At 54.4% G+C, this 27,115-nt stretch overlaps 8 protein-coding genes across 8 annotated transcripts; 4 read left to right on the top strand and 4 right to left on the bottom strand.

Moving 5' to 3' along the window:
• Positions 1-340: 340 nt before the first annotated feature.
• On the top strand, positions 341-5,392 carry BDP81DRAFT_313700 (uncharacterized protein; the record flags this gene model as incomplete). Its single annotated transcript, XM_060583918.1, has 11 exons — positions 341-542; positions 596-840; positions 1,069-1,137; positions 1,189-1,353; positions 1,400-1,608; positions 1,662-1,849; positions 1,892-2,299; positions 2,972-3,001; positions 4,187-4,274; positions 4,387-4,627; positions 4,715-5,392. 11 exons carry the CDS (start codon positions 341-343, stop codon positions 5,390-5,392), a joined length of 2,523 nt encoding a protein of 840 aa, XP_060448365.1.
• Positions 5,393-5,820: 428 nt separating this feature from the next.
• Positions 5,821-6,883, top strand: BDP81DRAFT_183161 (uncharacterized protein). Its single transcript, XM_060582305.1, has one exon. The coding sequence runs from the start codon at positions 6,021-6,023 to the stop codon at positions 6,621-6,623; it is 603 nt and encodes a 200-aa protein (XP_060448364.1). The 5' UTR covers positions 5,821-6,020; the 3' UTR covers positions 6,624-6,883.
• Positions 6,884-7,867, bottom strand: BDP81DRAFT_183160 (uncharacterized protein). The gene is made up of 2 exons (XM_060582304.1): positions 7,050-7,867; positions 6,884-6,962 (listed from the first exon to the last, which is right to left on the bottom strand). The coding sequence occupies exon 1, from the start codon at positions 7,714-7,716 to the stop codon at positions 7,231-7,233; it is 486 nt and encodes a 161-aa protein (XP_060448363.1). The 5' UTR covers positions 7,717-7,867; the 3' UTR covers positions 6,884-6,962; positions 7,050-7,230.
• A 680-nt stretch (positions 7,868-8,547) lies between these two features.
• Positions 8,548-9,613, bottom strand: BDP81DRAFT_183158 (uncharacterized protein). The gene is made up of 3 exons (XM_060582303.1): positions 9,608-9,613; positions 9,194-9,445; positions 8,548-9,100 (listed from the first exon to the last, which is right to left on the bottom strand). Exons 2-3 carry the CDS (start codon positions 9,318-9,320, stop codon positions 8,733-8,735), a joined length of 495 nt encoding a protein of 164 aa, XP_060448362.1. The 5' UTR covers positions 9,321-9,445; positions 9,608-9,613; the 3' UTR covers positions 8,548-8,732.
• Positions 9,614-13,403: 3,790 nt separating this feature from the next.
• BDP81DRAFT_313669 (DENN domain-containing protein) lies at positions 13,404-16,986 on the top strand (the record flags this gene model as incomplete). Its single annotated transcript, XM_060583917.1, has 3 exons — positions 13,404-14,109; positions 14,191-16,494; positions 16,550-16,986. 3 exons carry the CDS (start codon positions 13,404-13,406, stop codon positions 16,984-16,986), a joined length of 3,447 nt encoding a protein of 1,148 aa, XP_060448361.1.
• Positions 16,987-17,497: 511 nt separating this feature from the next.
• Positions 17,498-19,354, bottom strand: BDP81DRAFT_421790 (alpha-soluble NSF attachment protein). Its single transcript, XM_060589939.1, has 4 exons — positions 19,039-19,354; positions 18,755-18,878; positions 18,349-18,655; positions 17,498-18,287 (listed from the first exon to the last, which is right to left on the bottom strand). Exons 1-4 carry the CDS (start codon positions 19,069-19,071, stop codon positions 17,873-17,875), a joined length of 879 nt encoding a protein of 292 aa, XP_060448360.1. The 5' UTR covers positions 19,072-19,354; the 3' UTR covers positions 17,498-17,872.
• Positions 19,355-19,776: 422 nt separating this feature from the next.
• On the top strand, positions 19,777-20,352 carry BDP81DRAFT_391816 (uncharacterized protein; the record flags this gene model as incomplete). Its single annotated transcript, XM_060587595.1, has 1 exon — positions 19,777-20,352. The coding sequence occupies one exon, from the start codon at positions 19,777-19,779 to the stop codon at positions 20,350-20,352; it is 576 nt and encodes a 191-aa protein (XP_060448359.1).
• Positions 20,353-20,586: 234 nt separating this feature from the next.
• BDP81DRAFT_314051 (uncharacterized protein) lies at positions 20,587-22,527 on the bottom strand (the record flags this gene model as incomplete). The annotated part of the gene is made up of 3 exons (XM_060583958.1): positions 20,587-21,302; positions 21,353-22,109; positions 22,381-22,527. 3 exons carry the CDS (start codon positions 22,525-22,527, stop codon positions 20,587-20,589), a joined length of 1,620 nt encoding a protein of 539 aa, XP_060448358.1.
• Positions 22,528-27,115: the final 4,588 nt, after the last annotated feature.

Below are 27,115 nucleotides of genomic sequence, written 5' to 3'. Positions count from 1 at the left end.
TCGCTCCGATGCAACCATGTGGCTGGTGTAGACTAAAAACAGCAGCTACGTCTGATACCTGAGGCGCTAAGTCCGTGACAGCCAGGCCATGGGAAAATGGCATGGGAACGACAGTCGACAAGTCGTCTCGCCGCACGGGCCAAGCCACTTTATTTTGGCCCGTCCGTCTCTCCGAGGCTCCACCTCCAGAGAGCTTCATACCTCGTAAATTTTACTATCCCAATCTTTTACTTCCCACATATCGATTGCCAGGCGCTTGCGCATTATCCAGACGCACGCCGAACACGACTCTCGAACACGAGCGACTGTATCTTCAGAATCACTGCTTTCAGACGTCGCAATGGACGACACCGAGCGACGCTCCGCCAAGCGCTCGCGATTCGACCAAACCGAACCCGAGCCTCGCAAGGCTTCAAGATTCGACCGCCGCTCCAGATCGCCGCCAGGAAGACGTTCAGAGTCGGCAAGAGAGCGCAGCCCTCTGCCCAATGATCAGGCGACGGAGCCGAAGAAGTCGCCTGTAGATGCTGCTGCTGCGGCTGGTACGGGTTGCGCCTCGCTTTTGCTATAGAAAACATGGCTAACAGACTCGCAGCTGCTGCGGCCGCGCGAATCAACGCGCAACTCCAAGCGAAGAAGGGCATCCAGCATGTCGACGTTCCCCCGATCAAGACCGCCGAACCTCCTGCAGGCGGTGCCCAGTCGCCCGATCCGGCCAACACAATCAACGGAGAGATGTACATCGCCGACGGTGACTTCATCAAAGACATTGAAGTCAACGACCTTCGTAACCGATACCTCTTGACCAAGGGGTCGACTCAGAAGATGGTAAATACTCCTGTGCAAAAAACCACTGATTATACATCCTTCCCAGGCCTCATCTCGAGCGCATTCCGCTTTCCTACATATAAACAGATTTGTGTCGAGATCATCCTGCTTACTTGGCACGATAGCTCGCACAGATCACCCCTCTTTGGCACCTGCTGACTCCATTTGCTTGATTTAGATCAAAGAAGAAACTGGTGCTGGTACGAAACACCTCCCACTTTTACGTCTAATTAGGAACAGAGGTTGACTTTGCAAGATGTTACTACCCGAGGAAACTACTACCCCGACAAGAGCATGGCGACTGCGGCGGTATGTCCATCAAACCCATGGCATCGTAACACACACTGACCTTCTCCCTAGAATCCGCCTTTGTACTTGCACGTTACCAGTACATCTAAGACTGGCCTCGAGCAAGCCGTGACAAAGATTGAGGAACTCATGAAACAGGAACTTCCCGCTCTGGTTGATGAGCGTCGTTTCCGTCGACGTGACCAGGAGCAGGTTGAGAGAGACGAATATGGCCGAGTACGTATAGAAATCTGTGTCGTAAAACGTGTCTAACATAACCCAGCGCAAATGGCCCGAGGAGAAGATCCCCATTGGCTTGGAGTCAGTCCCCGGATTCAACCTCCGCGCCCAAGTCGTTGGCCATGGCGGTGCCTACGTCAAGCACATCCAGCAGGAGACCCAGTGCCGCGTTCAGATCAAAGGACGTGGTTCCGGATACCTGGAGGCAGCCACCAATCGCGAGAGTGATGAGGATATGTACCTCCACGTCGCGTAAGTGCCTTGTCACCCTACTGATGTTACGCCCTTGTACTGACTCTGAGTAGTGGACCTGACCCTAAGATGGTCGAGAAGGCCAAGGAGCTTTGCGTAGATCTGATTGAAAATGTCAAGGAGCAGTACGAAGAGTTCAAGAGCAGACCTCCTCGTAGCTACGGTGACCGCGGTAGCTATGGTGACCGCTCGCGGGGCCACGATGGCGGCCACGGCGGATATGGAGGCCACGGCCATGGCGGTGATCGTGGTGACCGCGGCGGCTATAACTCCGGATACGGAGGCCACGGCGGTCATGGCGGGCATGGCGGTCACGGCGGCGGCGGCGGCGGCGGCGGTGGCGGCTATGGCGGTCACAACTCTGGACAATCAGCAAGCCCTGCTCCTCCCGGCGGCTCTAACAGCCCTGCCGCCGGAGCAGACTACGCCGCTCAGTACGCACAGTACTACGGCGGTCAGGATCCTTACGCTGCCTATGGTGGCTATGCCGCCTACGTTCAAATGTACCAGCAGTACTATGCTGCCGCGCAAGCACAGCAGCAAGGCTCGCCTGCGCCGCCTGGAGCAGCGGCATCCCCTCCGCCCCCGCCTCCCAGCGAGGCCGCTCCTCCCCCGCCTCCTCCGAGCTCTGCTCCCCCTCCCCCTCCCTCGGGCGCGCCTCCGGGCACCGGAGGAGGTTATGGTGCTGTAAGTACCTTCACTCCGACGTGGACTGAGACCATTTTGCTAATGCAGATGACAGGTACCACCTCCTCCCGGCCTTTAGAAATGAGGAACGGGGTCTAGTAATCATAGTTGGAATTGCAAAGCCACGAGGTGGTGAGAAGAAGCATGAGAGGCGCGATTCAATACTGTCGTATGTGAGCGGCGCTGTGAAGGAGATACAGATGAAGTTGTATATGAATCAACAGACATAGTAATACGAACACCAAACAACACCCATGACGGTATACTCACACAAAATCCTGTCAGGGCTTCGTGATATGGGTCCTATTGTAGTTTCTGTGCATTGTAGGTAGCGTGTGCCTGCCTCGCTCCTTCCCACCTCTAGGTCCCCCTCCTACCTTGACCTTCCTACCTACCTACCTAAGTTACCTTGGGCACCCAAGGGTATATACCCCCCCTCAATCCCATTCCTGTCACCAGCACAGCAGCGTCCGTCTAGGTCGGCGGACAACTCTAGATCGTCGTACTCGCGGTTTCCTTCGAGCTGGCATTTGACCAGTCGAGACTTACGTAGCCAAACAGTTCGTTCTACGTCTCTGTAGCCATCCTTGGAGGGAATGACATGACCACACTTGTACCAGGAAGATTGACTACAATATATGGACCCCAAATCATGGCAATTAAGCAGTCCCATCAGCCAATGCGCGGACGAAGAATAGCGGAAGTAGTCCTCAGAACTTGAGTCCAAGATTTTTGAGGTGGTTAGCCTCGTTAATGACACGATGCTCCAAGTGGCTACTCCGGACAGAAATCTATCGGTATCAGGCCACACGGCCTTCTAAAGGAACGACTGTAGACAGAGCACCTGCTGGGTTCTTCCAAGGATTATCTTTGAACGAAAGCATGGCATCCTATATGGAGATAGGTTCTCTCACCAGCATTGCGGGCGTGAGGCGGACAACCCCTCGAGTCAATCTTGACTCTTTAGTTTCCCCAGGAATTGGGTTGGAGGTGTGAAGGGGATGTCACTGGCTCTGATCTTCTCCAGAACGCCGAAAGAAGAGTTTTGTTCCTCCCACTTCTCAGCATACCCTTGATCGCTCTCGGCTGTCTCTCATTGACCTTTCTTGCACAAACACAAGAAAGTACCAACGAGCTTATACCAATATTTCTTTGTGTCGTTCCCGAGACGCTGGTCACCTGTGGCCGATATTCTTGCTTGATGCCGATCCGGAACCAGGGGATAGTACAAGGTCTTGGTCAACCCCCCCACAATCGCTTCAATAATACTCTTGCAGTCCATTCGTCTCGTGATAATTGCAGGCTTCCAACTCCTTCTAGATATCCATGGTATTTCTCGGCCTGTTGTATGTATACGTGTAGATGATTTCAAATAAGGGCGGATAAGTGCTTCTGTTGATGCATGACGGCGCTTTCAATCATTTGCCATCTCACATGGAGGTTGAAAGTCGTTTTCAAAAACCTTCCATTTATGATAGAGGAAACCTCGTGAAGCCATCTGTTTTCCGCAACGGAGTTGTAAATCCCCAGCCAGAAACAAAACTTTGGACGACTTCATCCACAGTGCGCGGGTCCGTCCGCCCTCCCGTGGACCTCCAACCCGGAACCCCGAGTGGAACCACCACATGCGGGGAAGAGCTCCGCACGCGGGCCCGGCTCATTCCACACACCCACTCTCTCTCTCACTTACCTTATCGATATAGACATCTCGGGACCCACCACAGCTAAGACCCCCAATCGTCATTTCGTCCCACCAACCCATCTCTCGCTTCTCTCATCTCTCCATATCTCCAATTGTCACATCAAGTCGCGCGGCGCATCCCCCAATACCCGAACCCTACGATACATCGAACCCCGCCAAGTATTCAAACTCTCCCTATCGGCCGGCGAGACGCGGATACGGCAACAATGAGCCATCAAAGATACCCGTCACACGACCCCCTAAAGGAGCCTCACTCCGTCTCCTTGAAAGTACTCAGGTAGAGATCCCGACTTACACGCGGTTGCGTGCCTCTTCCTCTCACATATCACCCTTACACACCATGCCCAACAGAATGGATAAACCTCTCTAACACGGAAACAAACCAATAGACTATCCCGCCCCTCCCTCGTAATCCAGCACCCGATCCGGCCCCCGTTGACGCCCTCAAACCTCCCCGCGGACCCGACCCCAGCCTCTCTCGCCTACGACACAACCGCCTCAACGAATCCCTCCCCCTTCCTCCTCTCCCCGATCCTCAACCTCCCGCTGAGCTTCGGCTCCGCCTACGTAGGCGAAGTCTTCAGCTGCACCCTCTGCGCAAACCACGATGTCCCCGAACCCGCAGCGGCCGTCCCCGGGGGCGGAGGACCCCTCGGCGCCACCGGTGCACCACCACCATCAGCAGCAGCAGCACCCGCGGCCCCGACGAAGCGGAAGAGCATCCGCGATGTCCGCATCGAAGCGGAAATGAAGACCCCCGGCGCAAACTCGATCCAGAAGCTCGACCTCACCCCTCCAGACACCTCCTCCTCCGCCGCGAACAACAACGACGGCGACGACATGAAGGGAACGGACCTGGAAGCCGGCGACACCCTCCAGCGCATCGTAAACTTTGATCTCAAAGAGGAAGGCAACCACGTCCTCGCCGTGACGGTGAGCTACTACGAAGCCACCGAGACCTCGGGCAAGACGCGCACCTTTCGGAAGCTGTACCAGTTCATCTGCAAATCCTCCCTCATAGTCCGCACGAAAATCGGCCCGCTCGCTCCGGCCGGCGCAAAGAGCGGCGGCGGCGGTCGGCGGTGGGTCATGGAGGCCCAGCTGGAGAACTGCTCCGAGGACGTGATCCAGCTCGAAAAAGTGGTGCTGGACCTCGCCGAGGGGCTGGGCTACACGGACTGCAACTGGGAGACGGGCGGCGGCGCGCGGCCGGTGCTGCACCCGGGCGAGGTCGAGCAGGTGTGCTTCGTGGTGGAGGAGGCCGAGGGGACGAGGGCGCAGCCGGGCGAGGACGGCAGGATCATGTTTGGGGTTCTCGGGATCGGGTGGAGGGGCGAGATGGGGAATAGGGGTTTTCTTTCTACGGGGAAGCTGGGCACGCGACACGTGGCGTGAGCGAGAGGGGGGTTTTTTTTACTCACGAAAAAAAGAGTCGAGACCCAAGACCAGTTGAGGCGTTTTGTTGAAGAAGGGGGGAAAGCACTGGTGAGAAGCTGGTGAGATGAAGCCCCGGCGACGGTGACAGCTGAGGACGCGACGCAGAGCGCTCAAGGCGCTCCCCCGGATTCAACCCAATGTCAGACCAACGCAGCTTTTCCCCGTCCGAGTATCCGTCTATCAGCATACACAGTACGCCTTGGGAGGAGCCGTGCTGATGCTGGAGATCCCATCAAATCCCAAGGGAACTAATTACGGAAAGCTGGCACGGCTGGATCGCCCGCACGGTCGGGGCGTTGAGCCGTGTTTCCGGGGCAAACGCCGCATCACGATGGAGGAGGAGGGGGCAGCATCCTTCGTTTCCCAGATGTGCGCGGGGATATTATTGGACTTCGCACGCCTCTCTACGTTGAAGGAAGGGGGAAAGAGCGTGTCGGTGCTCAGGAGCCTGAGGCATCTTGGCATGCCAGCAGCTGAGATGAGTCTTGTTGAAGATACCTTAGAGTGAGATCCCATAGGCCGTGGCGTAGGAGTCTAGTCCACCTTCCCTCACAACGCTCGGATGCGCCACTAAACCCGCACCAATATGTCATATCATCTTAAGAATGTGTTGTTCTTACGATTCCGCCTTAAACAGGCAGTCTTTTCCCCTTTCCCCACCAGGTGGCTGACCTTTGACACCTTCATATCTCAGCGGGCTCGAATCTTAGATCTCAAAACTCTAAAGAACGTCCTGAGACTATTGCACGAACGGCTCCTAGCGTCCCTCCCTCTCAAGATTCATTTGTCTACCTTAGTACACACTTCGGTCCTTTTGTCACAAAAAGGCTGGACATGGCTAAATAAAAGGGGTCACAGAGGCAATCCGTGGTCACAGCGCCCAATCCTTCCTGCTCGTTTTCATTACGACTCACTAGCCTCTCTCTCTTTTTTGTTATTACATACCTACTGTTGTGGTACTCCGAGTGACATAGCTAATAGCCAAGGGCCGCATGAGGACAGCAGGAGCAGGAGCAGTAGTGAAGTGCCATGCGGCTTTGGCTGCTCTGCGTTTTTCCTGTCGTGTCTCCCGTCCGAAACAGGAACCTGGTTTTGTAGTTCTGCACTCCTGCAGTCGCATTGCATGGGATCGACAAGTGACTTCACCACATTTGAGCGGTTCCCCTTGCCACGGCTCGGCCGCTGTTGAGGATTGAATACGGTTGGTATTTGCCGGAATGAGACGGCCATCTCGTTTGGGTAGCTTGCAGCAAAGAAGTGAATTAAAGTAGACACGTTGGGCTTTCAGCTTCTTCAAGAGTCCAACCCAACACGGGGGTTTCTGCAAGGAGTGCTTCGTCAAGTAATTTGATTCTAGTGTTGTAACTGTGTTGAATCTCATTATTCTCAGCCTTTCAGGTGTGGATTAGCCACTGCAACTGCACGACGCAGATTGGAGGATATTTCTGGGCGGCATGGGTGGGTAGATGAAGACAACCAGAATAGACGCGCCCGCCATCCGTTGACTGGCACGGAAAGCAGAATGGCTCTACTTCGTACGTCAGCTGGAAGAGTCATGACTTGTGAGTCGTTGAACTTGGCAAGTTGAATGCTGGATACAACCATCTTCTCGTACATTCGAAAAAAAAACTCCGGACGATCCAAATCCGGCGAGATGATGAGTCGCTATCGCGGGCCAGGGGCCAGGGAAAGCAGACAAGACCGACAGGTTCCAGCTAGTAGAATTTTGTACACCGTAAAGTGCCTAGCGCGTGGGTTGAGTCGGTATGCAGGCGAAATCCGAAACAAATATTTATTCAGTTCTTTGGCTGGCTGCAGAAACAGGAGTCTGCGGTGGCTGTCCTTCCCGTCGAGCCGTCTGCAATCCTAGTACCGGTAGTAGACCGCTGATGTGTCCATACCAGACCGACCAAACAGTCTCCGAAAATGTCACGATGCGGGCGGGTCCCTGGGAAGCAACAATTCGCGGCGTAACCTAGGTTCAAGGATTGGGCATATGGCGACGCAATCGACTCACTCTGAGAATATCTCAAGAGAAGACATGGGTTTCCTGGGCATGACAAGTGCGTAGTACGAAGTACACCGTAGAGTGCCATGGCGGGCATCTGCCGGGGCTGGTATTTGCTTTTGGCGCCGATGAGAAGTGGTCCGCAAAGAGCTCTCGGGAAGGGGGTGGTATGGCGGCCAGTTAGCACCGAGCACCGGCACCACCCACAGACACTTGAAGCTGTGCGCCGATCCTTGTCCGTCATGTTCGACATCTCGGGCCCACGATCGGCCATGGGCCGTGATATCAGGCCTTTATGGAACGGGATGATATTTTGCTTTGTGCGCGTCAGAATACACTGTCCTGGGAGAACTTCTGAGCCGTGTCCTCATCCGGCACTCTTCCCAAGAGACAGGTAGGGGTTTACATGTGTAACCAGAGATTGCGAAAACATGCCCATCGAAGCTGCTTGGTGCGCGATGGGCGTCGCGGAGAAGCGGAAAGAGACCCATTATGAGGGTGACAAGCCTCGAGCGGATTGCTGTACAGGCTCTTGAAACGTGCGATTGCACACCAAGGTAGACGCCCCATTACAGCATGCGAGACAATTCGACAAGCTTGTCGACAAGCAGGTACACCATCAGGATGACATTTGATAGATGCCGACTCGAGGCAAAGTGCATGAGGCGGGCGAGGAATGCTCCGGAGTCTGTAGCGAGCATTGGGATGCAGATTGAAGACCGCCTTGAGTGCTTGCAAATTGCTGCTTCTTTGCTTGGTTGCCCTGTCCTGTCCTCGCTGAGCCATTCGTATTCGTCAGAACGCCAGACGTGTGGAAATGCGCTTGTATGCTGCAGTCTGCAGAAGCTCCATGGATTGTCTTGCGTAAGAGGGCAATTGGAGGTCACCCACAGCCCAAGAGGGTGTGATGCAGAAGCCTGATAACCCCTGGCCTGTCCTGGGCGGCGCGCATGGTTGGCTGGTTGACCTGGGGTTGAGTTTACCAGGTTGGCAAAGGCTTTGTGCTCGCCTTCGCCGTGATGCCGGATGAAGTCTTTAAGTGGTCAGATTCGTTTGACCGCCATGGTAAAGAGACTCGTGCGAAGCAGGTATGAGTCGAATCGTGATAAGGTAGGGCAGACGACAGGCCTCGATGACAGGGAAGCTGGACGATGAGCAGAGTCCAGTGTTAGGCAGGCGGCCAAGAAAAGACAATGACGAGGGTATCGATACTGTCAACATCCATGAGGATGGGATACGATGGGTTGGTGGAGAGGGTCCACAAGAGAGAGAATTAGCCAAGGATTATCCTTATGATGGTTTTGTTCCGAGAGAAATTTGGATCCGGTAGATTCTTTCATGTCGGGCGATACGTGGATGGAGATGCGGACGGGGTTGGACATGAGCCAAGCGCCGGTTCGCGGCATCTCGGGACAGGAGTTTGGGGGTTTGGCCGTGAGCTAACGAATGGCTGGATGTCATCTCCATTGAATAGATAGAGAAAAGGCTTGTTGGTTGTCCTGAGCTGGGAATTGCAGATTTGCGGGTTAAGAACCTATTTCGTCTTGTTCTCGATATTGTGTGCTTTCTGGGTGCGTGTACAGGGCACTCGCAGTGTGTCCTGTGTCCTGATAGAGTGAGAAAAGGAGTTCGTCGCTCTACTGCCCGCCTGCGCATGGCTGATGGCGCAAGGTAAGTAAGCAGTGGTGGACGCATTGAGCGAAAGGCGCAGGCCGGGGTGGGCTGGTCCTCGTGGGTGAGATGCTTCTTACACGTGCGTCTTGAAGAAAACAGGCGTGGGATACCCGTGTATCTGCACTCTGCACGACGGGCGCTTTCCAGTTGGGCAGCCCCCGAGGTTGCTTTGCAGGTGCTGGGTGCATTGAACAGGACCTTCATCCTGGAAGGTGTCGTGGGCTAGCGCTGGGCCGCTCACAATTCAGATTTCCCCCCTCGTTGGAGCAGGTCCCAAGACTTTCTGGAGACAATGGAAATCATGGGGGGCTCTCGGGTTGCTGACTGGCCTGAACCTACCTGTTAATTACATGACGTCCTGAAGGAGAGAAGAAAGGATGCGGGAGGGAGGGATAGAGCTGAGGGCGGGCTGAGAAGGCAGAGCTGAGAAAGATACTGCTAACTTCCAAGGTAGAAAGGTAAGGTACTATGAGTGTGTAAGAGGTACTTACCCAAAGGTACACGATGCTAGGCCTCTGGCGGCAGCAGCGAAAAAGCAAGTGAAGGGGAAGAGCGATTTACCTTGGGATATTCCGTGATGGCATTGGAGCTGAAGAGGAGATCGCCGAGCAAAGAGGAGTTGAAAGTGGATGCTGGCGGAGGAGGAGCACGCTGCGGAGCCTGTGGTGCTGCTTCAGCAAGGAGTATTCGTATGTACACTACGGATATGGAGTACGGATACTGCGTATGTATTGCATAGCAAAAGGTGGATTGCGGATGGTCATGACGGTGGAGCGAATTCACGAAAAGGAATGGAAGTCCAAGGAAGTCCATGGGAGGGCATGAAAAAGGGTCAAAAAAGGGTCTGATGGGCAGAATCAGAGTGGCAGCAGCTGTGGACGATAGTGGGTGAATGTGGGCTCTGGCAATGGATTATGGGACTTCATCCACAGTTCGCAAAAAGGAAGTCGTCTCCCTCGTCTCCCCCCCCCCCAGCGCTTGCTCCGATGGTAACCTCCAGCTTACGGATATTGTTGTACGTACGAGTACCTTCCTCGACCTACCTAATGGTCACTGAGGTGGTAAGAATAGTTGATCGACAAGCGGTTGCCCCCGACGGTATTAGTGATCCAGGGGAAAGAAGCCCAGGGCCCGACTGTCATTGCCCGTTCCGAGGGTAGCGTGTACATGCTTAGGTACCTAGATGTTAGGTAGTGAACAGGTGGATGTCTACGTTGCTAGGCTCATGCCTGGAACGCTAGTTCAGGGACCACAAGGGTGGCTTTGGACACTCTTTCCACGCTTCACCAACTCTGGTCTACCTTATCTCGCAAGTCTGGCTTCTGTAGCCACCGTTGAGAGTATACTATGTGATGGCGTAGAGTATACTGCCGACTATGCAAGGGGCAAACACGAGGTGATATTCTTCAAGAGCTTGAGCCTTGGCCTCATTAGACCGAAAATGAGAAGAAAGACGGTTGAAGGAGAGGATAGGGGCCAAGAATGTCGCATTGGAGACTAAGGCCAAAGACGGCACCGCTAGATGATTCTGTCACAGATTACAGACCGCGGAAGTCAGAGTTGAACAACAACGGGAACAAGACTTGATACCTATAGTACCTTGGGGTAGGTAGGTAGGTAGGTACTCTCTTCTTTGCCAGACTCACACGAGCAGCTGAAAGTCTGAAAGGACACAGGGTCACAGCGCGCGCGAGACACGGCAGCGGCAATCGAGAGACATTACTCGATGGGGATGTGAGGGTCTTAGTGCATATGTCATTGCTTCTTCCCGCCCTCTGAGATCTCGGTTCTAGGAAAAAGAAAGCGAGACAAAAAGCCGGTATGAAACACGTCAATTATCCGTCAGCCCGGTTCAACAGCTTTTCGAGGAATGGAGGGGACGGATACACCAGTTTTGCCAGGTTCGCTTCTTTGAGGTTGGCCAGAGACAATGTCAACGTGAGGTGAGTCGAGGCCGTTGTGATGTATGTTTCCATACAGACTAGCGTCATAATGTACCTTAGTATAAAGATAAGTTCGATAGAATTGTTGGGTCACCTCAGGTACCTTGCCTGGTCTTGGACGGGTGATGGCAGGCAGTGTAGATTGGATATTCCCCATTTCAAACACCAGCCTTACGGCAATACTTGGTACCGTACGCTGGGTAACGTAGACAGAGACACGGTACTATGGTAATATACTCTCAAGGCGAAGGCAATATCCATCACATAATAAGGTAGTGGTATAGAAGATACAGTCGCAACTGGGGCTCTAAAAGCGTCGTGCTTCGGTTCACAGCAGAACAGGCGTCTCGTCTCCCAATCCCGACCGAATTAGATGCAAATTGAGCACAGCGTCCCATTGGGCCCAGTGTTTGTTGTGGTCTTGCGGCTTGCACTTCCCTGTAACAGCTGCATTGCGACCTTTCAAGTCTCCCAGGCTTGTCAGGGGCCCTCCCACGCTTGCAAGCCTCCTCCAGTGACCATCCCGCAGAAGGCTTCTGTCCTCCCCCCATGCCCCTGTCCTTCGTGGCCTTCTCAGGTTTGGTTGCCCTTTTCTGCCACCCCGGGCCCGCTGTTTCCCCCCCGTATGCACTTGCACCCGTCCGCAACTGGCGTACGGAGTACCTACCTTGCCTCAGAGTGTTCCTTCCCAATTGACTGTCCGCCCGTCTACCGCCGCCCCGTGTCGGTATCCACTCTTTCCTTCTCCCACACCACTTCACCTGGCACCTGCACACCTCACCACACCACACCTTCCCGCCGAAACAAACTACACACCTTGACGCTATCCGGACGGGCAGTGACCGCACACCACCTCCTTCGTCCTTGAACGGGTAGCGCCAACACACTGCAGTAGCGAATGAAGGCGCCCAAAGGTTGGTGCTTGCCCTCTTTCTCTCTCGCGTCGAGCGACTTGAGCCCGATCACCATATTAGCTTCCCATTCTGTCCCAAACCGTGCCATGGCTGTTGTTGTTCGTTGTCCCGTTGCGCTGACTTGACTTGTGCCTGGCCTTTTACTCTTCACTCTTCACACACAAAGATACGGACTACCTAAGGTACCTCACACTCACAGAGTACCTTCCATATCTTTGCATTTATAAAATACACACCTCCGTAAAACGGGAAACCGAACGACGCGGCCAGAAGAAGAATAGAAACTCCCGTCCGCGCGTGGCTTCTTGGTACCTGACCTGACCTGACTTGACCTGCTGCGCCTGATTATTTGTTTCTCTCTCCTTTGCCTTTATTCCACTACTTCTCTCCATCCAACGACTCGACTCTTGTTTGGTCGTTTGTCGCCTGTCGCCGGGAAAATCTCTTTTTTGTTTTCCTTTTCCTTTCTTTTTCTTGGAGGCTCTGCGTCTGTTCTTCTGTCACCACCGAAAAAAACGAAGAGGGGGAAAAGGTTTATGCCGAGCAGAGAAGAGGAGAAGAAGAAAAAAACTACACCATCGCCCTCTCTCCTTCGTTGTTGTTATCTTTGCCCGACACGACCAACCTACCTACCTAAACCTGGGCGACATCTGATCCGAGCCTGGTTCTGGCACCAATCTCGACCTGGCTGACGCCTCTCCTCACTCGTCAACTTTCACTTCCACCTCTCGACACCCAAAGCCAATCCTCCCAGAATCCACTCCTTTGGCGGCTTCCTCTTTTTGTTGTTGATTCACCCTTCGACTGTTGGTCCGTCCGTCTGTCTACCCTACCTTATCTCACGTCGCGGCTCCTGTTTTGCAACATACATCACAACCACACCTACCTACCGCCATCAACCTCACCTTGGCCTCGCGCTACGCGACGCTTTCACCCCTCTCCGATCCGGGTTCGATTCTTTACCTCCGGCTTCCCTGCCTGACCTGCCCCTTTTGCTCCGCTGCTTGGGCGCTTTAGCTGTCGCTGGTCGAGAAGCAGTCGCATTTTTCCCTGGTTCGTGCGTTCACCGCCTTCTGTTCCCCCTCCTCTTCTCCAGTCCTGGATGGAGACCTCGACAGGATCCCATAGCTAAACGAGCCCGATTCCCTACAGGTCGTCGCCTGAGACTTTTCCATCAGAACCTCCCGGATCCTGGCACCCCTGCCCTGTCCACCCACCGCACCGCACCGAGTTCAACTTGTACCACAAAGTACCCCCCCAGTCCTGACCGACCACCCAACGACCCAAAGGACCCCGAGACCCTCTCGCGATTAAAAAGCCCGGGCCAGCCCCCCGTGCGAGAGCAACGAGACGCTGGGAAAAAAATATCCTCGCCGGCCAGACATATCGCCAAATCGCCAATCCGGCTGGTCACCAGCAAGTGACATGTCATGGACAGCTCCTCGACGCCGCTCGCCGACTACTTTTGGATCGCCGGCGTAGAGTCCGTCTCCTATCAGGACTCTACCCCGCAGCCCCCCTCCAACAACGTCGAGTCCACCATCGCCGAGGACAGCGAGTATGAGGAGAGCGATAACGAGTTCAACGCCACCCCGAGCAAGCGCGTTGCTCGTCATTCCAGCGTCGGTCGCCATTCCAGGCAGAATTCAGGTGGAGGTGGCCGCGCTGCCAATGGTCGCTTTTCCATCCAGACCGTCGAAGAGGTAGATGGCAACACGCGAAGCAACCGGAGCAGTGCTACCATTCGACCTTCCCAGGCGAACCAGATCAATGGCACCGGCAGCGGCGCCGGCCTCAATGTCTTCAATGGTCTCCCCCCAGGCCTCAATGGCGAAGGCCCTTTCATCGAAGGATTCGACTTCGACAAGGCTTTGCTCAAGTTCGCTTCAGAACGAGAGAACTTCTTGGAAGACTTGTCCTTCAGTGCCGGTGCCAAAACACAAGCCCGTGCTCCCATGGTCAACCCCAGAGCTGAGCGCATCAAGGCCGACGAGGCCGACGCGAGCGGCCGGAGGAGTCCTCTACGCAGCATCGAGCGGAGCATCAAGGGCAGCATCCGCCGCAAGATGAGTTTCAGGGACATGAACAGCATGCGCAAGCAACCTACCACTCCTAGAGCAAGCACACCAGGAGCCGGTACGATCCCCCGACAAGGTCCACCCTCCTCTGTAGCGCAATCCTCAAGTCCTTTCCGGTCAACTAACACGCTAGCTCCAGCTTCAATTAGGACTGCCAAGCGACTCAGCAACTATAACTCGGTCATTCCTCCCCCGGAACCCCTGAACACGGATCCAGACATGCATCCCCTCAAGAGACGATTCGAGCCTGTCTTGCTGGACAGATACCCAGCCAAAGACGCGACAGACGAGATCGCCCGTCGTGGGAGGTTCCCAGACTACGTACCCATGTTTGCTTTCCCGAACGATATTCAGATCGTGTCTTCCGATGACAGACCACGTTCCACCTGGCATGGTTTCACAATGACTTCGGACGATAACTCCAAGATATATGGTATCACCATCATCATCTGGGTTGCCCTGACGGCCGAGGTTGCAGACGAGGTGGAGAAGAAATGTGAGCAGTGGCGGCAGAGCCACATGTCCAACGAGGAGCGGGAGTTGGCAGCCAGCCTGGGAGTGCGACTCGCGGCTGAGCGTGCGCACCTCTCCCAGCTGCTTGCAAAGCTCCCTACGATTCCCTCAGGGTCTTCCGCCCGTGACACTCTGGATGACCAGATTAGCGCTGTTGAGGAGAAGATCAGTCTCATGACAGAAATGCTGAGACCACTTCGGCACGGTGCTGCATCCAAGATCGACGGCTTGACTGCTGGCGAGAGTGGACTATGGGCCCCAAGAGCCTACGGCATCTTGGGAAGAGACGCCACGAGAATGTCATTCTGGAAGGAATGGCTGCGAGCCATCGTTGTGCCCATGACAGACAGCGCAGTCCTCCGAGTGCCACCCAGCTCCCCCAAGGTTGGTCGTTGGCAGCCTCTTGAGCGTTATGTCGTCAATCTTTGCACCGAGGCTTTCAGTCCGCTGGAATCCAAGACGCAGGTCGAGCTGGGCGTGCGAGAGCTGCGACTATATTGTCGAAAGGAGGCCATCAACGAGATCCCAGGGGCCCGGACTATTGACATCTACGCTCTCTTCAGGTGTTTATCAATGGAGAACATTGTTGCTTTGTTCGAGTATGCAATGTCGGAGTCTCGCATCATCTTCCTCTCCTCCCACACTGGCATGCTTCACCTGGCATGCCACGCACTGGTCAATCTGCTGTATCCCCTTAAATGGGCGAGCATCTTTATTCCCGTGCTGCCTGCGCGTCTGATTTCGGCACTTGAGGCGCCTTGCCCTTATATCGTCGGCATCGAGCGGCGATATGAGAAGATTGAGCTTCCTGAGGATGACTACGTGCTGGTTGATTTGGACCTTGATACGATCGACGCCACCAACCAGCCCGTTCGCCTTCCGCGGCAACATCGTCGTAAGCTCATTTCCTTACTTCATGTGGCCGCGCCGCACCACATTCGGTACGGAGTGACTACTGGACCCCCTCCATATGCAATGGAGTCGTACCCGTATGACGCCTTTTCAGTCGAGAACGATACGCTGTACAACGCCAGTGTCGCCTCGAGCTCCTTGGGCAAGTGGGTTACACAAAACTCTTCGTCTTTCGGAGAGCCGGCACCTCCGAACTCGGTGCGACCACCAATCTTCAATGCTTTCTTGCATTCGAAGGCTGGCGATCACAAGGACCGGCCCACTACCAGCAAGTCCGGTAAAACCAGCCCGCAGTCTTCCATCTCACCAGTCTCAATGAACTTCCCACCCATGCCGACCACACCTGTGTCACGCAGCGACTCCGGCTTTGCACAGACTCTGCGAGAAAAGAAGTCGGGCCACTTTGATGAGAAGTCTCGGCGCAGCTCGTCCTTTGGTATGGACAAGCACCCGCCTCTTCATCGACCAAGCTTGCCCTTCCTCAGCGGTCACAATCCCAGCATGTCGGTATCCGCCATTTCGGTCGATTCGCAGTCTTCGTACAATGGGTACACGCCCGGATATGCTCCTTCCACGTATGCCCAGTCTACTCTGGCGGCATCAACGATTATGCCCAACATGCTGATTCAGCCCGTACGGAACACCGACACGATGGTGTGGGTCGAGGGTCATTGCTTCAACTGGATGGCCCATGACTTGTCCTCGACATGTTCCGTTTGCGACGACAAGTCTGAAGGAGACGGCATCTACGAGTGTTCTCACTGCAACGCCCGTTCCCACAACCGCTGCCTGGGTCAGGTCTCTGTGGTATGCAGTGAAGCGTTCCACCCTGATCGAGTTCGAGCTGCTTTCGTCCGATGCCTTGCTAGTCTCTTGTACACGTACAGAAAGCATCTGGGCCGTCCTACTCGTGAGCAAAAGAACAACGGCCAGCTCTACAATTTCGACATGAACAGCTTCATTAAGAGTCTTCCATACGATCAACAAGAGTATGCCACCATGTTGAGAGAAACTCAAGGTAAGAAGTGTGCCCCTTAAGATCACATGCCTTGGCAATGCTAACATATCATCAGCTTTCAACGAGTTCATTCACGAGCGGGAGACACACTCGGCAACGCACGAGTCGATCCGTCTCTTTGACGAGATCATCATGGCCAAGAAGGCTCGCGGACGGCCGGGACTCTCGACGGGATTCTCTCGTCTGTCGACCATCCGTATGTCGCACGGCGCATCAAGCAACGCTTCAGGGTTTTCTGCGCCATCCAAGCTCAAGATTCCAACGTATCTGGGCGATACTTCGGACCACATGTGGCGGACGGCTTCGGTGCCTGCTCCCAGTGCCAAGTTCCCGGGCGAGTACCGAACCGTGGTCACCCGGATTCCTACCAAGCTGGATCCCAGTCTGATGAGAGAGCCTCGAGCGATCCAGGGCGTCCCTCGGGCCGAGCAACGGACGCGCGGTTTCATGAGAAAGCAAGTACCCAGCATGGTTGGTAGTCCACCAAACTGAACGAATGTCGACGATGACGTTTGCCGGCGATTTACCGGTCATAATTCAACGACCAATCCGACTTCTGCCTCTCTGCACTGTACGATAGGGAGACTGTATGTTTAATAAACGGCAGGGGGGCAGAATTGTATAAAATCATATCGGGCATAAGGGGGGAGTCTGGGGTTAAAAGAGGGCTAGGGGGTTCCTCATCAAGAAGTCGTTCATGTTTTGCGAGTCTTTCAATTTCCAGCTGCGAGCCAGAACTTGGATCCTTTAGCCATTTCCGGATAACTGCATTGCTGTCGAGCAGGAAATGCAAACTAGCAAGTAAAAGAAGCAGGTAGAGAGAGAGAGAGAGAGAGAGCATTGGCGGGTGGCATGGGGTTCGTTGGTCGCAGCCGCGACACAACTTTCCCCTCTTTGGTCGTTTTTTTGCGCAAATACTAGATTCAGAAGACAAGGAGGAAACGACGAATAAACTAGGCCCCAAGGTCTTGATGATTCTTCAACACCTGTATCGTGACTCTTACCACCGTGAGACTCTGACCCGAAGTGGATGCCGGGCATCTCTATGGGGTGCGGCCAAGTGATTATCATATCATGGAATGTGTTATCACATGTCTCTCTACGCCATGGTTCACTAAATGTGGTGGATATGGATTTCTATTCAAACGGGAAAAGCAGACCATGCCGATTCTTCTGGTGTAGTGAGTCCTCTCTGTTGCAGCCTCTCTTACTTTCCGCCCCCTATCCCCAACGCATCCGTGTAAGCATACCATGTTTCGGCAATTTTCCTTCCTAGGGAAATTCTCATCCTCTCAACTGGCACATCCGGCCGTCCATCGTGCTCAACGCCAACGATGCTGAACAACTCCCTTCCTCTGACCTTACCTCCACCAAAAACTTAGGCAAACTCATCCTCGGGCTCCTCAATCGCATTCTTCACCCGCACAAGCATCGTCGTCTTCCACTTGTCGAGCTTGCTAACCTGGTCATACTGGAACAGCTTATCCGTAAACTCCTCCTGGTTGCCGCCCTCGACGGCGGCGAGCAGGTCGTTGAGCAGCATGGCCTCGCGCTGGTTGGCGAAGCCGGGGTCCATGTCGGCGTACTTTTCGACGGCGCGGCGGGCGGCCACCATGTCGCCCGTCGCGAGGTGGCAGATGCCGGCCTTGAGGAAGTAATCCTTGACGCTGTACTTCATCAGGTTGTTGTTGATGGAGACGGAGGCCACCTTTTCGTAGTTTTCAATGGCCTTGTAGTAGTCGCCGTCGATGGAGGCCACGTCTGCTACCTTGAGCCAGAGCTTGTTGGCGAGGCTAGTTTTTTATGTGGTGTTAGCTAAGTCGCACATTTGTCTGAACTGACGGGTCAACCTACGCAGCAGCGTTGTCGCCCTCGTACCACCCCGCCGCAGCCTCGTAGCTCTCGAGCGCGCGCTTCGAGTCGCCAAGTTCCGTCTCAAACAGCTCGCCGAGCGCCTCCTTGTGGCCCGCCGCGCGGCGGAAGTTGCCCTTGGAGCAGTACTGCGTGACGGCGACCTCGAGGCAACGGACGGCGGCCTCGGGATCCTCCTTGCGGTAAGCCTTGAAGGCGTCGACGAGGGTGTTTGCGGCGTCGTCAGGCTCCTTGAGGTTGGACGTCTGTACTTGGGCCGCTTTTTCGAAAGCCTGGCCTGCTTCGCGGTCTGTAGAGATAGGTGATATTGCCACTTGTTAGTCTTGCTTGCTCCACGAGAGCTGCGAGGAAGACGTTGTTCGTAGGAGGGGATGGGGGATTGACTGACTGAGCTTCTGCATCTTAAAGGCGTTGGCTGCCTGCATGTACAGGTCCGCGGCGTTCTGGTACTTGTCCTCCCGGCCGCCGAAGAAGCTGAAGCCGCCGCCGGCGCTCGAGAGCGTCTTGTCTGCCTGCGCGATCACGAAACGTCAGCGATCGTGTGCTGCCATATCGATAACAACCAGCATCGGTATGCATCGCGGGGTCACTTGAGCGGTGTCTTTCTCCCCGTCGTCTGCACCGTGAACAGTGTAGCCCCGCGGTTGAAGGAAAAGTCCAACATCAACGCACCTTTTGCAGCAGAGCGCGAGGGTCCTGAGCCATGGTTTCGGAATTAAGCAAGCACTAGGCTACGGTTATGGGGTGGGTTGTATATGTGTTTCTCGATCGATAAGTATCGGGTCTCGATGGCTTGCAGTGCCGTCGTATACGTGCGTTCGTCGGGTAGGTTATCGCAAACCTCTCTTTATACTAGGTGTATCGAGAGGACAGGTCGCGGGTTGTAGGAAGAGAAAGGAAGGGTGTGCGTCGCTTTGGTCGTTGTTCAGGATGTGAGAGGTGGCAGTGGTGGTGGTTGCTGGCTGGCATCAGCGCTTCGAAACTGTAGCAGCGCGACACCCCCAACCCGCCCACTTCGGCTGGCCCTGCGTTTTGGGCTGGCTTCTTCGGGAGGTGTCGGTGGCACCAGCCAGCAACCCAGCTATGACGCGCGGGGTGAGTCGCTGTGGCTTAGCGGAAACCAAGGTGAGGGTGGCTTACGTTTGCTAGCGAATCCCCATGTCAGTTGTTGCAGGTTCCTGTGGTGGGGTTCTGTTGGAGCCGTGGTCATACCCGCTGATTCGTCGAGAGTTTGAGGTACCTTTTCCCTGGTCCCTTGGCTGCTCTGGAAGAAACACCAGGGTTCAAGCTCTATGTTCCAAAATAGGTTGATTCCTGGGTCAACAACACCAAACCAACGATCGCGACTCCAAGCGCTCTAGACAATCCAAAGTTACAGTCCTAGACCATTTACAAACGGTCATGGCCACGATGCGTCCACTCTGCAGCCGCTGCACCGCGCTCCCCCCCCAAACCCGCACATTCACATCCTCCTGCGTCCGCCTCTCAACCCCGAAAGCAGCATCATCAATCCTCTCGAAGCCCACATGGTCCGTCGCCTCTCTCCTCCCGCCCTCCTCAAAAGGCGCCGCTGCAGAGGAGTCGACAAGGGAGCCAATCTCTCGCGCAAAGCTCTATCACCTCCTTCGCCTGTCCGCCCTACCGCTCCCCGAATCCGAGGCGGAAGAGACCGCGATGCTGCGCACACTGCACTCGCAACTACACTTTGTGCGCGATGTCCAGAGCGTAGATACTACTGGCGTTGAACCACTTCGTTCACTACGCGACGAGACAACAGAGGGCGTAACAGAAGCAACGATTGGCTTGCAAGAGCTACAGAATGCGTTGGGCAAAGAAATCCCTTTCGGTCACAAGAAACGGCCAAAGAGACTGCGCGGAGAAAAGGTTGATACCCAGGGAATTGAGGACTGGAATACTCTAGAGACCGCGTCGAGGACGGCTGGAAAATACTTTGTCGTTCAGAGCAGCAAGAAAGAGGAGGCATGATACCCCTAAATTAGGATACCCCGGTGAGACATCCCGTTGATAAACATATTCGTTTTCCCATTGATCGTATCTCGTCATGTTACAAATGTGTGTGCCCGTTTTCCCGGTGCCATAGCTAATAACGTTGCAATAGTCCATCCATCCATAATCCACGCCGTTTACCACGTCCAATAACAATGGCTCATGTCTAACCATATCTCTGCCGATCACCGCAGCTAAGATGCTCTCCGTAGCCTAATCCTGGATCTTCATCTTGCTCATTTTCGAATCGAGCTTGGCGTCGTTCTTGTGCTTGACCTCCTCCTGGATGTGCTCAGCTTCCTTGTCCATGTCGACGTAGGTCGGCTTCTGGCTCTTGTCACGGCCGTACTTCTCATCCATGAGGCTGAGGACTTGCTCGTCCTTTTCGATCTGCGCGTAGTCGAGATCCTCCCAGCCGATGTTCTTGAGGATGGTACCAATCATGTATTGGTATCTCAGGTGGCCGCTAACCATGCTGCTCACGTCGTAGTTCTCCACGCCTTCGGCGCCCTGGATTGGCTGCAAGCCTGCAACACCGAACTGGAGGTTGGACGTACGGTACAGGAAGCCAAGGATATAATCGTTCTCCGAGTAGACGTTGACAAGTCTGCCCGCAACGACGCTTTTCAAAGCAAGCCAAACTCTGCTTTCGGATGGCGCCGGGGTGCCAATCATAACCACGGACTCAATGAGACCGAATTGGCGGCGTTCGGCAAGGACCATCAAGCAGGTGTAAATGGCTCGGGCAGCCAAGCTGTAGCCAATCAAGCTGACAGGTCGATCACCCTGCACTTTTCGGCTGATGGCCTCCGCTAGGATCATGCCGACCTTCTCGGCTCGAACCATCCCGACACTCCAGGGGTTGTCAATGACCTTGCTGACCTTGAGAAGGCCGATGGGCCACATGGCCGACATGAGGCTGGCAAAGACTGATCATTGATTAGCAAGGGGATCTCGCGTTACGTGGCGAGAATCTTACTGGTCCGCGTGATGATTTCCTTCTTGGCAACACTCCAGGCGGTACTCTTGATGACAGTCTCGAGCGAGTTACCCATATTCATCAGGTTGGCAACTTCCCATCGTACAGCGTACACCTCACCTTGGTGGCCGATGCAACGCCAGGGGTTGACCACATCTTCCTTCTGAGTAAGCCAACCACTGAGGGCGAGGACAACTCGAAGGCGTCGGTCCTTGGACGGGATCTCTTTGGCGTCACGATACTCGTCTCGCATCTCGCCATGCAGAGGTAGAAACGCAAAGTCGGCGACGTCTCTGGCGTACTGGTCCATCATCTTGGAAGTCTGGCGAGCACCATAAATGCCGAACAAGCTGCCAACGACAACGCCACTCTGGGCTAGAGTACCGAGCAATCCGGCTGCCGCCGTGGAACCAAGTCCAACACCGCCCATAACGGTGCCAATGCCAGCAGCGACCAAGGGAGCGGCAAGACCTCCAGTGACACCAATGATGGCAGCACCGGCAGCGCCAGCAAGGCCAACCTTCCAGCGTCTGGTCGGCTTGTTCTCTGCAGACTTGTCCTCGACTACCTCATCGGCGTTGACCTCCTGCACAGTCTTGCCGAGACCTCGGGCAACCCGAACCTCATCCTCTTGAAAAAAGCGGAGAGTTAGGTGAAGCGATGACGCCAACTTGAGCATGAAGACGCGAGAAAAGGCCGTGTACTGTTCCAACGACAGGAGAAGCAGGAGAATTGTGTGCAGTAACAACTTCCGGCGCTCAATGGGCAGAGCGGTCAGCGGTGTGGCACTCGGAGGGAATCGTCGAATCAGCCAGAGGTCGGTCTCGGGTTGACGGGTAGCCGGTGGGCCTTTGTAAGTCAGCATGGAACGATGCATAAAAGCTAGGGATTATAGGCTCAACAGCTTTCGACGTACCTCCTGTCTTGACGCTGAGGGTACCGCCTCTGCCACCACGGCCACGCGGGGTGGTGCCTCGACCTCCCTGAGGTGCACCACGATCACCGCGACCGCCGCGGGTTCCACGAACAACACCACGACCTCCACGGCCGGCTGGGGCGGCTGAAGCTTCGGGATCTTTGACCGAAATGTCTTTGGCGCGCGTCAGGACATTGCCCTGCCACTTCCTGAAAACGACAAGACACTCCTTCTTGAGCTCCTGAAGCTGAGGTGTCATGGCCTCTTTCTCTTCCTTCTCGACAATCTCATGGGCCTTGTTGTACGTCAATCCGCCTTTTTGCTGGTTCGAAGTCGAAGCAGGGCCAGCATTCTCCTTGTTGGCGCTGGGCTGGGTTTGAGGAGCGGCAGGCTTCTTCAGCAGCGAGAGGGAAAGCCACGAGTGCTGGGGGTCTTCGGTGGTAGCGGGAGTGATGGGAGGGGAGTGAAAGATGTTGCTGATCTGGTCCTGCATGCTGTCCAAGATGCTGCTGACCAGGTTGATGAGCTCGTTCTTCTCCTCGAGGGTGAGGACGCCGGTGAGATCGGTCTGGGTACGACGGCGCTGGCCGTGAGGGCGTCTCGAGCCGGCCATGGTATCTGGGTCGTCTGGGTCTCGTTCCCAATTACCGTCTTCTTCTTCTTCAAAGGAGCAAATAGAAAATGCGTCCAAATTCTCCTCTTCAGAGTAGGCGTAGTTGTATTGGTCCTCGTCGTTTTCCGAAGGTAAGGTGTTGATGTTGAGATCAGGATTGGGAGTCGAATCAGGTGCGGCAGCAGGGTGAGAGCTGGCAGAAGGGGTTTCTGTGTTTGTACTCCTTGGGTGATTGTGAGGTGGTACGTCCGTCACTGCCTCCTGCACAACCGCATCCTGCCCCACGGCAGGTGCTGCCGGGGAGGGCGAAGAGCCAGGCGCGGTTTCCATACTGGGCAATATTTCGAGGTACCAACTGCCACCCTGGAATTAAGCGAAGGCGGGAAAGGGGCACGGTGACTACACGGTGAAGAGCTACAAAGAAACCACGGGCTATGATTAGACACCAAGCAAATGATGTGGACGGTGAACAAGTCGGTCAGCCTGTCTGTAAGGTATGGCTGTCTGCCTGTACCTTGTGTCTACCTTATTAGACACACATACACACAAGGGGACGAAGAGAGAGCAAAGATGAAACAGTAAATAGGTGAAGCAAACATAAGCAACGGCAGCATCGTGTGAGGGAAACCGGGAAGGTGAGCTCTGTTTGTAGTCGCGCGGGAAGCCGCGTCCATCTCAGACCCCTGACGTCAGCTGTCAGGTCGCACCCAGTGATGCACCACCGCATCACTGGCGCACCGCAGGGTCACAGACGCTGCTTCCGGGGTACGAACCGATCTTATCGATAGACAACCGCCTGGGGGAGGATCACCGCTCCGGCCGGTCTGATTGGCAGCCACCACGGCGCCCTGCAACGTCTCCAGCGTCCTTCCCGTGCGGCCGCCCCTCCCAAGCCTCCCTCTCGGACGCTTGCAGTTGCGCTAATGCACGGTTTTTCGGCCCTCTTTCTGGAAGCTGGCAAGCTGGAGCTCCGGAGCTCCTACCTTCCATTAAGGTAGGTACCCTGGCACTTGACGTCCGATAACTACCGCCTAGACCCGATCCACTGGATGGCTGCCGTCCCGTTTGCTTTCGCCCCTGTTGGTCCGCTGTCAACTCTATTTCCGTCCCAAGATGTGGACGATATTTTGAGTCACATCGCCTTTCAGTCGGTTTGTTGCAGAAAGGGATATCTGTACTTCACTAGGGTTCTAAGACTACAGTGTTGCTCAAACACTCTTGTAAGGGCGGGCACTACGTACTTCTGTCCCTATTGCGATGCAAAACCACGTGTCTCTCACTTGCGGTAAGACGTTTCTCCGGTCATTCAATCTCCGATAGAGCGATCTGCCACATTGCACAACCAGAAGAGACAATGGCGTATCTCCAAAAACCTAAGAACGCCATAATCATCAGTGTCATTCTCACGTGGAAACTGAGTTGCGTCTCGTTGAACTATTCGTGACATTACAAACTAAGATGACAACACCATACCTGCTTTCTCCCTGCAACTGTTCGCGTGCCTGAGTCTGAGAACCAACAGCACGACTTCCGGTTCTTCTTACCTACTTTTCCAGACTCCTGAGAGTTTTCTTTGCCATCTTTAGGTTGAAGTACAACTAAATCAGAGACGGTTCTGTCAGGTGTGAAACTTCTATACAGAGCCAGTCCTTGAGGTAGGGACTTTCTATACCATCTCCCCATAAACCTTCTCACAAGGTCGCGATCCGGCTGTTCAAGAGGTTCATGCGGCAGTTCTCGACTTTTGGCTTTTTTCTGTAACTTTACCCTCAAGGTCGTCAACCTCCATTAAACGAAACTCAAGGGCCATAATTCGAGAAGACTCGTGACCTTGTAGCAAGCGGAGATACCCTGGGTCATGGCCTTCCAGGCACCTTGATGTTTCCCATTTTCCCCTCTAAGCCCATCTCTCTTCTCCTCAGACATAGTCTCATCCCACCTCCATCACCACCATCACCATTTCTGCCTGCCTCGGTAGAAATATCTAGGTGGGCAGAATTGTACACCGGTTCAGCATGAACCACATCGACAACGCAGCATATTAAGCCCTCAACAGGCCACTGATATAATATCTGCACGGTTACACACATACCTTATGCTCACATAAGACTAGGGCGTGTCAGATAGCACAAATGACACCCTCTTGTGCACCCGCCACCACTGTCGCGCCTAGCTCTCCTCCTACGACTCAAGGACCGACGACCCAAGGATCACTATGACTATCTCCCCACCGACCGCGGATGTCTCCAAAAAATCCACCACGATCATCGAGATGGTCCATCTTTCGGCAACCTTGAGCTATAGGGAAGGGGCTGCGACAGTCCCAAATGCACCCAACACAGGCCTCGCGTAAGACAGCCCTCAACAAGCAGGAGATTACGCAGGCCCAGCAAAGGATCTAACTTTCCTTCTTAAACCTCGTATAAGACAGCCTGCGACAAGCAGGAGATTATGCAGGCACTTCGTGAAGAGGAATGGAACATACACGACAAAGTGTAAATAGTGCTGGCACTATTACCCAAAGAGTCGACTCAGCGACAAAGGGTGACGATCCAAGATTTCAATGCCCTAAGGAAAGAGTTCCAACAACATCACGATAACTTCCGAATAAAACAACCACACGTCGGCCGAGGCAGACCACTCCCAGTACTTTGTCGACGACCACGAGACACGATACTACCTGAAAAAAATCCACAAGGCTTTCCAGGAGACCTTGGTGGAGTGGGAGATCGAATGGTAGGCGGAAGTTGAAGGGGGGCTTCGGCAAGCGCCAAGACCACAATGCTTCAACACTGCGATCCTTCGAGAACGACTAAACGGCACATATCGTACTGCTCATCAGGGCTGACGAGGATTCTATCCATCCTCATCACATCCCACATCACCCACCAAAAACAGAAAAAAAGACAAAAACATTGAAAATAAAAGCTCCATCGCACTTCACCACTTACAAACAAAACCACCAACCAAACACCACAACATCCACCAGTCTGCAAGCAACACACAGTCGGCACTCAGCGGGCTGAGAATCTCTTACCCAGCAATGCCCATCGACAAGTCTGCCCCTCTCGGGCTGAGCGCCTTCTTCGGCCAGCTACAACGCCGAGGCGATCATGGCCAACAAGGGCACGCCTAAGGGCTGGCGCAGAGCCTTCCGACGGTGCGGAATCCGACTGGGCGACAGCGTGAACAGCCTGGCCGGCATCAACGAGAAGATTCGACTGCCTCCTTGGCGATCAAAACGGCATGTAGTCGGCGTGGGAGGTTGAGATGAAGAGATGAAAATAGAAAATAGAAAATCGAGATATAGCAAGTCGCGTGTGTCAATAGATACGGAGCGCAATATACCCACGTTTTTTGAATCGCAGTGCCGTCCCCCAAGACATGATTATACGGGATTACCAAGATTCCAGACACAAGACCTCTACTAAAGATAGCATTGTGCAGCTTCCACATCGACTAGAGACCAAATCTTACATTTAATCAGATGACAGTTCTCCTTCCTTAATGGCCTCAACTTACACTGCCCCGTCCAGCCCTTGACAGGCTCGGATTTTGGGGTCGGGAAAGTATATTTCCATGCAACGAGAGGTCGCCAGACAGAATATTACGAGTCTGCTTGCTTGAATCTGGTATGATAGCGACCACAGTTTACATCGCAGGTAGCAAAGAATGGCACACACTAGTCGCAACAGACAGGCGGTTGTGGTGCAGCCCGGGAGGTATTTTCAGATTAATTGGTCTTTATGAACGTGTATTACTCAGGCAAGTAGTTCTTGCCCCAATGTGCGTTATATCTTTCAAGTAACGTACCTGCATAGCGAGCGACGCATCATAGCGAGCGACGCACGTCCTCCCAATTCTACCCTCTTCATCTTTAGGTCACCTTTTCTCCACGTACGAACATGCAATCCTCCTCAATTGAAAGTCGAATTACCCTTGCCCTCCAAGCTATTGAAAAAGACCCGAAAATGTCTATACGAAGAGCTGCCTCTATCTATGAGGTCCCTGAATCAACCCTCCGCCACCGACGCGCTGGACGCGTCGCACGAGGTGAAACACGACCAAATTCGATGAAGATGACTATAACAGAAGAGGAGGTGATTCTTGAACGAGTTATTGACCTAATCGATCGAGGGTTCCCTCCGCGACAAGAAGACGTACGAGAAATGGCCGACCAACTCCTAAACGCACGCGATGGGACGCGTACTGGACCGCGATGGGCAGAGAACTT

Source organism: Colletotrichum phormii, assembly GCF_030913505.1.
Source record: "Colletotrichum phormii strain CBS 102054 chromosome Unknown BDP81scaffold_5, whole genome shotgun sequence".
Taxonomy (NCBI): Eukaryota; Fungi; Ascomycota; class Sordariomycetes; order Glomerellales; family Glomerellaceae; genus Colletotrichum; species Colletotrichum phormii.
The sequence above is the reverse complement of the archived record's forward strand: the minus strand, read 5'-3'. Positions and strand labels throughout refer to the sequence as shown.

Coding starts and splice junctions, on each gene's coding strand:
- BDP81DRAFT_183161 (XM_060582305.1), top strand. CDS start 6,021: ATGTCATATCATCTTAAGAATGTGTTGTTCTTACGATTCCGCCTTAAA.
- BDP81DRAFT_183160 (XM_060582304.1), bottom strand. CDS start 7,716: ATGGCCGATCGTGGGCCCGAGATGTCGAACATGACGGACAAGGATCGG.
- BDP81DRAFT_183158 (XM_060582303.1), bottom strand. CDS start 9,320: ATGAAGGTCCTGTTCAATGCACCCAGCACCTGCAAAGCAACCTCGGGG. Junction 9,101..9,193: donor GTTTTCTTCAAGACGCACGT/GTAAGAAGCATC, acceptor TTGCGCCATCAG/CCATGCGCAGGCGGGCAGTA.
- BDP81DRAFT_421790 (XM_060589939.1), bottom strand. CDS start 19,071: ATGGCTCAGGACCCTCGCGCTCTGCTGCAAAAG. Junction 18,656..18,754: donor CTTTAAGATGCAGAAGCTCA/GTCAGTCAATCC, acceptor CTATCTCTACAG/ACCGCGAAGCAGGCCAGGCT. Junction 18,288..18,348: donor GAGGGCGACAACGCTGCTGC/GTAGGTTGACCC, acceptor ATAAAAAACTAG/CCTCGCCAACAAGCTCTGGC.